A 12,017-nucleotide genomic window follows, 5' to 3' on the forward strand; every position below is an offset into this window, starting at 1 on the left:
GCCGCAGCTCCCGGCTATTAAAGAGAAAAGAAAAAAAAAACCCTGCACTCACTGGCTCCTGCCAGGTGGAGGGGTAATCCCCAGTGCCCCCCACTGCCCCCCACTGTGTGGAGGGCTCTGCCACGAGCCCCCAGAAGCCCCAAGGCCACTGCTGGGGTCGGTGGGGCAGCCATGGGGGGGCTGGGATAGCAGGCAGGGTCAGGGGGTGCTCAGAGGGGCTGGGGGAGCAGGCAGGGGATGGGGTCTGGTGGGGGGCCCAAAGGTCCCCTCCCCTCTCCTCCAGCCCCCACTCCTCCACCCCCTACTTATCAGCACGGAGTACGGGTCCAGTTCCCTGCGGCAGCAAGCGGGGACTGCCCGAATCATCAAAGCTTTCCCAATTGATTTGGAGAGCTTCAAATCAATTTGGAACTTTTTATTGGTCTCCTGATTCGATTCAGATTTGGAGATTCGGCTGCCAAATCAGGCCAAATCTCCTCCAAATCGAATCAGCACCTGAAGCTTTACACAGCCCTAGTTGTTACATAAAAAGCGGTGACAGGAGGAGGGCACCCTCAGCACCATGCTAAGAGGAAAGAATGAGACTAACCAGCTCTTTGAAAAAAGAGATTAAGCACTACAATCAGCAGGAGATCATAGGAAAGAGATGCAATCTTGAATGAGGCTCCTGAGGGACGGGATGTCAGGGCTGCTCTGTCCACAGTGCTTCCCTGCTCTACACAACAGTATGCTTTGCTTGCTGCCTTTGATAGCTCCCTGCTAAGGCTGGTGGCTGTTCTGGGTTGCATCCTGAGGTGCCTCACACTCCTTCAGCACTGTATAGAGAACCTAGGTGCCCAACACAGGGTTCCACATTCAACCCAGGAGCCAGGCACCTAAGCTGGGTACTATTACCCCTAACCTTGGGGTGTGAAAGTCCTTTACTGGATCTAGCCCTTAGCAAAATGGAACTCGGGTTTAAACAAATAAGCAACAAAATAATACTGCTGTGGTGGGGTTTAAAAATTATTTGATTTAGAAAAATAATTTAGTATAAAATCTAAAATCATTTAGAAAAGTCTTAGTGTGGATTCTGAAAAAGTCATCACATACAGGAGTCTGAGTAATGCAGATCAGACACAGCAAACTTTGGTAGGATGAAAGCCTTCTGGAGAAAAAAAATTAAGATGTAACTTTCCATTCTGGTAACTGCACATGGGGCAGTATGATTTTTTTCTACCATTACATTACATTTTCCCTGTGATCAATTAATCTACACGTAATTAGTATTTTTTTTAATTATTATTCTTTGCAGTACCGAGTGGTTAATTTTGCAACTATATACTTACTTGCTTTTCCTTAAGGCATGTTCTACACTGTGACCTCGAAATTTCTTATAATAGTCAATGAAGGAAAATGGCAATGTGATATTCAGTGGATTGGTCCTGTCTGGGGCTGCTGCCCTTTTACGAGACTCAAAGGCTATCATCAGATCTACCCAGGCAGCAGGGCGCTTGATCTTAAATTGTTCAATAAAATCCTCTCCAAATATTTTACAAAGGAGTTTTTCAAACTCGTAGTCCACGCCTAAAGAACCATGCGGCCCACCTGTGTTGCAAACAAAACATACAGTTAACAATCGGCATTGTCCAGTAGAACATGAGTTCCTCATATACCTACGCAGATCACACTGTTGCTACTAAACATATGCTAAATGCATTGTTAGAAACAGAAAGAGCATAATGATGGTGTCCACCTTGCTTATAAGATACAGCGACTACTAAAAGCAGGTATCCAGGTCACCCAGGCTTAGAGATGACCTTGAAGATTAAATGGGAAATACACTGCTCCAAGGTTAGTGATGGAAGGCAGAACAATGCTGTGGCTTAGCAAGAGATGAGGAAGGGTCTGGCATGGTTTCTTATCTTCACAAAGGAGGATTATTTTTTCTCAAAGCAAATTTCAACACAAAATAATTTAACCCTAAAATAACAAGAACTCTTTAAATGCTGGCCATAACACAGAAAGAACTATTAATTAATCTATGTAGATAATAAAGCAGCACAGCATCATTACTGCCAGTTAAGATAAAAGGTCATAATATTTCACAAGGGAAGTGAGTTGTGAAGCATGTCATTTTACCAGTTGCCTTGTACAGTTCCTTCAAGTGTCCTTCAGGTAGCCTGATCTGATGGACAGTCAGATCCACTGTGCCTCCTCCACTGTCAACCACTATGTACCGGTCACCTATTTGGCAACAGGAACAAGCATGCATCACTTGCACCAGTGTAAACACGACAGTCTAATGCTACTTAAGGTTCTTGTGGGCAATAATGTCATCATGACTAGAAGCACATGAACATCTGCACTGATGGCTTGATAATTAGTTCATAGCAATATAATTGGCAGTGATAACAGATGTGAAGCTTGCATGCTGAATGTTATATGTTTAAGCAGAGACATGGGAAGAATGTGACTTCAGGATAGGTGGAATGGTGCATGCCACCTGAGTACATTCCTTTGGGTTAGTAGAAAAATAGGCCAGTTCATTTATACGGTCTATTCTGAGCACATTGGGCTCTGGCTTGTATTCTGAAAAGCCTTGATTCCTTGATTAACCCAGTTCCTTAATAAAATCAATTTTTCTGTAGCATGCAAAGTGGTAACTCAGCCTTGCAGACTAGGAGCAGTGCATGCACTTGCGTTTTCCTTCAATTACAGTTACTTGGAGAATGCTAAAAGGGCATAGCAAATTTGCAGGAAATGCATTTTTTGCCAGCAATATAAAACCAGCAAGAGCAAAGTTCATTCAGGAAAGGACGCTACCTTCCTCCAATTCGGACCAGATCTCTCCTATGACATTTTCCACCAAAAAGGTGCGGCTCTGCCGATTACGACGTATGTGTTCCTTAGCTAGTCGTTGACAGAGAGAAAATGACTAAGTATAAGAAAGCATGAATAAGCTAATAGCATACACCGCAGGAAGTGAATGCAAGCAGGATGAGAGCTTTGTATGCATCATTTAGTAACAAAACAGATGAACAAAAATTGCTGCATTGGAACTAGGAACTCTATAAAATTGGTACTCGAAAGACCCCCACCCCAGCAACTTTTCAGACATTCTAGTCTTTACTTACAATAATTGGATTCCAAATAATCATCTCGTTTTAAATCTCTTTATGGTATATATTTACTATATCTTAATGAACAGAATACAATATAAAGCAAAGACATTCCTTGGTTTTGCAGTTTCATACTAGATGTTTGCCACTAGGTGGCACGCTTGATTAACAACAGAATCAAAAATTGGTTGAAGATTTGTCTAGGAATTGAAACTACCTTAGCCAGGATAATCAAAAGTGACTAGTGGTTTGGGCTGCTCAACTTGAGTGGTTTTGAAGAGTCCCAGTTTTCAAAAGTGGAAGGGAATATTCAGTATATTGCATAAGACAAGACTACCTCCCCCATCCCCGCCCTTGCCAACAAGTCTCAAATTGACCATATGGTTTGCTAAGAAAAAACAGAGCAAAAAAGGAGTCTCTACTCCTGAATTTCTAAATCCAAACCCATTTCTAACTTGCTCAACCAGGCACCTACAAAATAAATTTCGTAGGCAATGTTCACATAACCTTAAAGGTCAGCGATGTAAAATAACACAGGAGAATGTAAATGCATCCCGTGATATATAAAATACAGTGTCATCTAAAGAAAAAAATAGCATACAAAACTAGCTATAACCTATAAGATGCCAATGTAAGATTACATTTTAGTAGCTAATAATAATTTCCTGTTTCTACAGCATCTTTCACCTGACCGATACCAAGGGGCTCAGAGAGGCAAAAGAATGAAGCCTCAGCATTTCTGTGACAGAGACAAATAGCTTTATCTTCATTGTACAGGCTGGAGAGCACATGGGTGTGCACACACACACACGCGCGTGACACAGCGGTCAATGACAGAACAGCATCAACAGCTGGGCCTGATCCACACCTCACGGGGGTCAACGTAAGTCTTCCAGTCGACTTCAGTGGACACCGAAGGGGGCACCAGATCCCTTCTCACTACCACTAGACTTGGTTTCCTCTCCTAAAGCAAATTTATTCTCATTTCTATGAATAGCAAAACTTTTGTTTTGACTGCACATCACTAACATGGTCCTTGGAGTACTTCTCTCTGTTTATGTTGAAAGGGCTTTCCTTCTTGATCTCTTCTCAGCTTTTCTTGGGTCCCTGCCATGCCTTTATTAAATTTTAGATCGAAACCCCAAATTAATTCGCTCAAAGCTTTGTTTTCATTACATTTGACTACATTAAATCCTTTTTTTTTTTAAATCTACAATAGCTTTTCCCTTATTAAGTCAAGAAAGAGGACTGTAAAAATACTTTTGACAGTTTAATAGAATACCACTATTTTGTGAACGGATTTTGCCCTGCCTCAAGGCCCCTTCTGACCAGCCACAGCAAGTCCTTTTGTTGGATAAGATATTTTCACAGGGACAAATCCACAGTCAGCCTAAGTCAGGGGAGTTCCCCTGCTTGCTGGGAACTGGAGCAGCCCTGCTATGCAGAGGAGGACTGAACGTGGAGAGTCCACACAGGGGGTTGTGTCCTACATGCAGCAACGGCTGCACTCTGCATGGCTGTATAAGCCTGAACATAGGGGGCAAGGGTAGATGCAAAGACACAATCCAGTATTCAACCTAGCTGCAGCAGCCAAAATCCCTTCCCCAGTGGTGCGCAGCAACTCAGGCTTCAATGCCCTACGGCGGTCTTTAGCTGAAACACTGTAGTGAGGATGCTGCCTTGCCGGTCCATCGAGAGGTAGGTGATGCAGGATTTCTGAAGGGGCTGGTTTTGACTTGCAGTGCTACTGAACAAAATCCCAATCCAACCAACCCACAGGCCTAGTAAATTCCTTCCCAATTCCCGTACTAGGTAAGCAGCGTGAATCCTGCGACTGAGAGGATTCTTGCTCTAATCAGAGGGGCAGCTCCAGTAGCAGTGTCTCGGAAGTGCCAAAGAAAATGGGCGAGTTGGGATGTGTTTGGGGAACACACAGTTACAAGACAAGAAAGCACAGGAGGAAAGAAGCCGAAGTAAAGGAGAGGGAGGATCAGGATTAAAGACGTAGGAGAAACAGAGAGGAAAATAAACACAATGAATTATAATTTTTCAGTTGCTGCAAAATGTTGTTTTGCAAATGTCTCCTTACAGTCCCCATTGGGCTCTAAACTGCACAGACCGAATTAAAATCCAAGATGGTGAAATTGCCGTCTACATTGCTGAAATCTGCTATTTTATTACAAAGGATTCTGAATTTTAATAATTTTTGAAATTCTAGGGGCAAATTGGGGCATACACAGTTTTAGCTAAAGAAGTGTCTTTCAATAAATATAGGGAGAAACACAATCTCTCTACAGAGTTTATTAGCCGACTCCTCAATTTGCCTTTACTGATTTGCACTGGAAAATACAGTCTGTTGGCAAATTCTCTGCTGAGGTGAATTCCCCGATTGCATTGCTGTGAATGCAGCTGCATCCATTTTCATCAGCAGAGTATTGCTTCGCGGGGTAAATCAGTCTGCAGCAAACCCACCATAGGACCTAGTAAAAAGCTAGCGTATGCAGTTTACATACAAACATATCCCCCCACCAGGATAAGTGAGAGTTTCCCTATTGACATTCTCTGTACGCAGAAACGCTGGTCTGTATGAAACATCACTGTTTGTTAATGATCGGCAAATGCTGTTTCATGCTGACCAATGTTATTATGAACCAAAAGAATTCACCAACTGCCCAACTCCTAGTAAAACATTTTGGAAGCGTCAAAGGTCTAATTACAAATTCAGTCCCAGCACTTTAATAAGACATCTAATTTAACGCAAATCAGTTTACTCACAATAGCAAACTATTTATCTGTACTTGGAAACCTTAACATTAATCAGTAAGACCCTGATTCTGCTAACACTGTGCCTCTACTTCACCTTAAACCAGGGGTGGGGAAAATACAGCCTGCGGGCCGGATCCAGCCTGCGAGGCTATTCTATCCAGACTGTGGGGCCCCTAAAAATTTTTAGGAAATTAATATTTCTTTTGTCTTTGGGTCCTGTCAAAAAAGACAGGAACCAGGGGCAGTAGGACCCAGGGGAAGCCTGGTGGGCTCCCACAACAGCAGGGCCTGCCCAGCCCTGCCCTCCAGCCAGAAGCTCCTTCTGGCCTGGGACCACGTGGCTGTCTGGGTGGGGAAAGCTCAAGTAAAGTGGGGGGGAAGCAGCCCCTTGCCTGCCCCATGGCCTCCCTGCTGCAGCCACTCACAGCCTGCACGGGGCTGTCCTGAGCAGGCACAAGCAGGGCATCCTGCCATGTTCCCCCTGCCCTCATTTTGTTCGGAGCAGGCACAGGCAGCCCCACGCGGGCTGTGAGCAGCTGCAGTGCGGGGCATTGGCCACGGGGTGGGCGAGAGGCCATTTTTTCCGCACTCAGCCCCAGCTTGTAACCCGGCCCCATGCCGACTCCGGGCTTGCCCGTCGGGGCTGCGCACGATGGCAGCAGATGCAGCAACCCCTACTTGCCGCGCCGGGCAGTGTTTGCTGCGGCTGCCTTCCCAGAGCTTGGGCACTGGGCAGCACAGGGCAGAGGCAAACAATGCCCAGCGTGGCAAGCAGGGGAGCTGCAGCTGCTCCTGCCGCGGCAAAGCCCCAACGGGCGAGCCCAGAGCCGGCGTGGGGCCCAGGATGGCAGTGGGGGTGGGTTACACGCTGGTGCTGAGTGTAAGCAGCCCCATGCCCGGCACCCCACGCTGCAGCCACTCGCAGTCCACCTGGGGCTCCTGTGCCTGCTCAAAAAAGAATGAGGGCAGTGGGTACATGGCAGGATGCCCTGCTTGTGCCCCTTGCCCCCCAGCCCTGCTGCCCTTGCCCCCAACCCCTGCTGCTCTGTGCCTCCCACCCAAAGCCCCTGCCCCCATCCCTGCTTCCCTGTACCCCCTAGTCCTGCTGCCCCTTGCTCCCCACCCAAAGCCCCCACCCCCCCAGCCTGGGCTCTGTGGCTGTCAGCAGTTACCCAGAACCTGGGCCAGCTGCAAACATCTGCTGCCTCTCTGCCCTGGCCCCCACCTGTCTCTGCTCAGGACAGCCCCGCGTGGGCTGCGAGCAGCTGCAGCAGGGAGTGCTGGCCACAGGGCAGGGGAGGGGCTGCTTTTCCCTGTGCTCGCACCAGCTCGTTCCCTGCTGCAGAGCAGGGTGTCGGGGCTGCACGCTGCCCTCTGCCTGTACCACAGGGCTGGGGGGGCACTGGGAGTGAGCGGGTGCATGAGGCCCACACCCGTGTCCCAGGGCCAGCACCAGCAGGTCCCAGAGCAGGGCAGCAGGAGTACAGGGTCCTGGCCGGCAGGAGCTCTATGGAGCTGGGCCAGCTCCCCTCTCTCCCTGCTGGTGCAGCCTAACCCAGCTCCACAGACCCCTGCCAGCCTGCACCCTGCTCTGGGCCCCACTGGTGCTGGCCCTGTGACATTGGTCCCAAGATGGTGACCAGGGGGCAGGGCTATCCATCCGGCCCTCGGCAGCTTGCTAAAACTGGGTAAGCGGCCCTCTGCCCAAAATAATTGCCCGCCCCTGCCTTAAACCTAGGGTAGTACCCCCCACCCCCAGGGTCCCAATGAAGTCAACAAGGCTGAAAATTGAACTGGCACACTAACATTTCTTCATCGGTGCTGAAACTTGTCAAATTAAAGTAAAATATATGTCAAATAATGTATTGAGCAAAATAATGGTGGCCTCACACATTACAATAATGCACCAAAGTGAAGATAGCCTACAGAATCCGGTAGGTAGACAGCTCTAATGACCAAGAACAGCTGTAGGCCAAAAGGCAGCAGACCAAAACCAGTTAATAGAAGAGGTACCCTGTGTAAATCCAGCTCCGACAGTGTCACTTGGGTTGTAACCGTTGACAGGGGCTCTGCTGCTCAGGTCTATCATCTGGTGCAGGCGGAGCTTTCTGCAGTAGATGGAGGCAGCCTCAGGTTCCAGGGCAATTATCAGCTGCTCAGGGTTGTCCGGACTCGCCATTTCTGCCTGGGAGAGAATCAGTCAGAGAAATGGGGTGGGAAATACTAGAACCAAACAATTTTCACCTCTGACCATTTTAGCCAGACTGCAAACATTTAAACAGCTTTCCAGGCACTGCAATTTTTCCAAGTTCAATGCCGCTAAAAAGCTACTTATCATTTGCTAAGTATTTTGGTGTGGAAAAAATACTGTGTCCACTCAATTATCTTCTGACTTCACAAGCTTTCACTGGAGAAGACGCATGCACTTACTATGCTCAACATCTAGTTAATGGTGCGTGTGATGCACTAGAGCGATCTATCCAAACCCAGAGTCATTCGCTGTCCACCTCAGCTCCTAAGTAAACTAGCTGAATCTAAACATCTCAAAAAAGGTCCCAGCTTTCTGTCAAGAAAAATAGAACCACTTTTACCCTATTTTCCCTACAGGGATAGGATGCCCCCGCTTTATTTTATATCCTGGCACTGTACAGACTGAACAGATGATGATGTGGTGATTGTATCAGCCCAGCTCATTTTGTTCATGTCTGCACTGGGGGCTTAGATGACTTGTGACTAATGGTGCTCCCTACTGCAAAAAGACAGCAAGTTCGGGACTCCACACCTCATTATTATGAACCAATCTTTCAGCTCAGAATTGAGTTCTCTTATTCCTGTAGATATAACTCTTACAGATACCCAGATTCCACATTAGTCTCAAGGTGCTCAGCACTGCCACCCTAAGTATTCAAAAAGCATGAACCAGGCCCTGTAAAATATCAGGAACTTGGCTTAAAAATAATTGAGAAATTAAAAAAAAACAAAACCCAACAAAGCATTTGCAGTTCTTTTTAGTTGCTTTCTGGGTTTCATTCTTTCACAGATCATATGTTCACATTCTCTTCTTCCATCACAAAGGCATGCTGTTTTCCACAAAACCTTAGATTGTCATTGTAATCACTTGACTCCTGGAATTAGCACTTTAGGGAAAACAAAAATATTGCCAGGGCTGGCAACTGTGTGTTGTAGTCCTGTTTCTATTGGTTTCCTGCAAGCTCCAGTACTTCCACCCTAGATGCTGATTTTCTCTTACAAGAGACAACACTGACATTTTCCAAGTTCCTCCAGGTCCCCACCAACTTGAGATTTTCCTTCTAAAAGTTGTTTACTGGTAAACCGAGTTCCTCGGTGCTAAATCATGTTGGTGAGCAGGAGAATGGGTTGGGTTATTTGCTTTCACTGTTCGTCTCCCAGGAAACTTTCAGATGCCTGGTTCACGCACGTGCACTGCTATCGCTTCAGAGCCTCCTGAAAAAGGCCAGCCATTACCTAAGATGCGAGCCTTACAATACACACAGACAAACAAAAAGTGACTCAGTCGGACAAACTATGGACATGAAGTGGATCCCAATGTGCAAGCAACCTCATTCAGCACATTCAAAGTGTACTTTCTCCCGAATTGGTCATCTTATTCCCTCTGACTTGTAAAAAGGATAAATGAATTAACTTCCAATGTAAGCATCACCTTCCTCACCTTCACGGGGAATAGTGGAGAAGAATAATGGGATGGTAAGTAAATTCAGTCTAGGGAATGGACTGTTCCTTGTTTAAAAAGCATGCTAACCATGTGTGTTTGCGGACCACGCTCAGGTCACTTTGGATCATGTGAGGATGACTCTGTTCATGCTGAGTTGCATGTCACTCTACAAATAGTCCCACTGAATTCAAAAGGGCTATTTTAATGTTCAACCTCAAGGACAGGCCTGAATCTGAGCAGGTACACTAAAAATATATTCAAAGTAAGTTATTTTGGTTGCAGTCAAACGCCTATGTGGTTAGGACATGAGAGAGTCACAGTTCTTCATGCAGCCTCAGTGTTGTTTTTTTGCACATCCAACCTATCCATGAAATGATGCAAAGACCTGAGAATAGAAGCACGTGATAATGGTGGTATTAGTGTTGAAGTGATGTTGCCGCCATGATGGTCCAGAAAATATGCAAGAGGCAAGAATCCTTGTGGGCAGTATCTTTTATTAGGCCAACCGCATGCTTGGGGTAGATACGATAATGTCATTACAAGCTGTATCGTAATACATATGCAGATAGTCAGAATTAGGTTTGCATGGACAACTGTCACTTGAGCACTTTTTAAGTTTAAGTGTTTGAATTTACAATCAAAATAATATTGTTCCATGCAGTTCTTGTGTGTGCAATCTCAAGGTTTATTTTTTGGGGGAAAAGAGGGCAACAATTCTATTATGTACAACTGTAATAACCTCCCATTAATGGTTCAGATTTAGCAAGCATTTATTTCTGGATTCGATCCCAGTACACCTATGTTCTCATCATTTCCAGAGAACTCTGTAGTCCTTTAAAGAGTATTATCAACACTGCACTTTAGAGAACGACACTTTTCCACCTGAGCCAGCATCCCACATTATGAGATGCAACGGAAATACTGGTTCATGTTTTAGTTCTTAAACATGCAATAAGACACAAGACTTTAGAGACAGGACTACAGAGAAAACGTCTGTGTAATTTGAGCTTTGAAAAAGAACTGTACATAAAGCTAAGAACCAGCTCTGTGTGAATGACCTTTTAACCAAAAGCCATCTTAATTAGTACCATCAGTACTTAATGTACTTCACTTCTGGATTTCACAAAGCCTTGTAGAATACTATCATTCACATCACTGTTAGGCTTTGTGTACTATGCAGCGGTCTACTCCAAATGAATGCTGTATCAGAAAATGCACCATCAATTGCCCTGCACAAAACAGTTCCTACTACAATATAACCTCACAAATCCGGCCTTCTCAGGACCGAGCACCTGCCAGAAATTTGGAAATTCTGGATTTTTGAAACTGGAGTGGCGGCTGGTCATGGGGAAGGAGTGGGGAGGGTGTAGTGGTGACTGCACGCGGAGCAGCAACACAGGGTGGTGGATGGTGGCGGCAGCTGCCACGTGCAAGCTTTCCCCTCCACTGCTCCAGGACTGGCCACCACCACTCCCCAACGTAGTGTATTTTTAAAAAGTGCTGGATTTTGGGGAATTCCAGATTTCTAATATCTGGATTTATGAGGTTATACTGTACGAGCTAAACTACTGCAGGCCAAAGTGATGCTTCTTTTGTCAGAAGGGCACATTAGACATCTTTCTTCAGGCAGATAACCAACGGCCATAGCACTGTAATCCAACATGGAGAAGAACATGGCTTATCCACAACGTGCACCAGTTTCTCTGAACTGCAAAGCTGATTAGAAGAGTTGGCATGGATGGTTCAATGGGAATGGAAAAAAAAAAAAGGACAAAAAATTGTGCTCCATCTGTTGAATTTGCTACCCTGATTTATTAATAGAATTAGCTTCCAAATGGAGTCAGTTTGTTGTCATTTATATTTATTTCCCCCTTTCTGCCCCGTAGATACATGGATGAGCAAAGTTGCCTGGGTATGGTGTCAGCTCCCCACACACCCACCAAAAAGGGGCAAATAGTCAGTGCTCAAATACAAAAGAAGAAAACTACCACAGAGGTGAGAGCTAATGGCCTCAGTCTTGGGTAGATCTCCCAAGAACTCTTCCCACCCAATAGGAAAGCATGTAGATAAACCCAAACTCACAATCCAAAGGTTGCAAGTGTCATGTCTTGAGGCAGCTTGCACAAAAGATAGTCTAGTGCACAAAGCACCAGGACTTCAGTTCTAAGAGTGTTTCATTCTGGGTTGTCAGACTGTGAAAACGGGACAAGTCACGTAGGGCTTGTCTACACCATCACTGTGATACCCTGCTCACTTGCTCCCACTCCACATGTGCATCAAATCCAAGAAATGAGGCAACAGCATCCTTAGAGCTCCACTCCGTATTGGGCAAAGTGATTGGTACATGGCTCAGGGCTGCTTGTGGGTTTTGGGATTTGGCACATTGCCCAGGAGTAGATGAAGCACAGATGTGGTATTGGAAACTAAAGGGTTTGTCTATGTGTAGAAATAAGGTG

General features: G+C 45.8%; 1 protein-coding gene across 3 annotated transcripts in view; it reads right to left on the bottom strand.

Moving 5' to 3' along the window:
* The window catches only part of HSPA12A (heat shock protein family A (Hsp70) member 12A), an 82,596-nt gene that overhangs the window by 8,113 nt on the left and 62,466 nt on the right, over window positions 1–12,017 (bottom strand). For 2 of the 3 annotated variants that reach the window (XM_025194799.1, XM_025194801.1), the window contains exons 8-11: window positions 7,881–8,052; window positions 2,806–2,892; window positions 2,122–2,226; window positions 1,329–1,587 (exon numbers count right to left, since the gene is read on the bottom strand). In XM_025194799.1, the coding sequence (XP_025050584.1) occupies window positions 1,329–1,587; window positions 2,122–2,226; window positions 2,806–2,892; window positions 7,881–8,052 (623 nt within the window). The remainder of the gene's footprint in view (window positions 1–1,328; window positions 1,588–2,121; window positions 2,227–2,805; window positions 2,893–7,880; window positions 8,053–12,017) is intronic. The other variant, XM_025194800.1, reaches the window with a different exon arrangement.

The sequence above is a fragment of the Alligator sinensis genome, unplaced genomic scaffold, assembly GCF_000455745.1.
Source record: "Alligator sinensis unplaced genomic scaffold, ASM45574v1 scaffold1374_1, whole genome shotgun sequence".
Lineage (NCBI taxonomy): Eukaryota > Metazoa > Chordata > Crocodylia > Alligatoridae > Alligator > Alligator sinensis.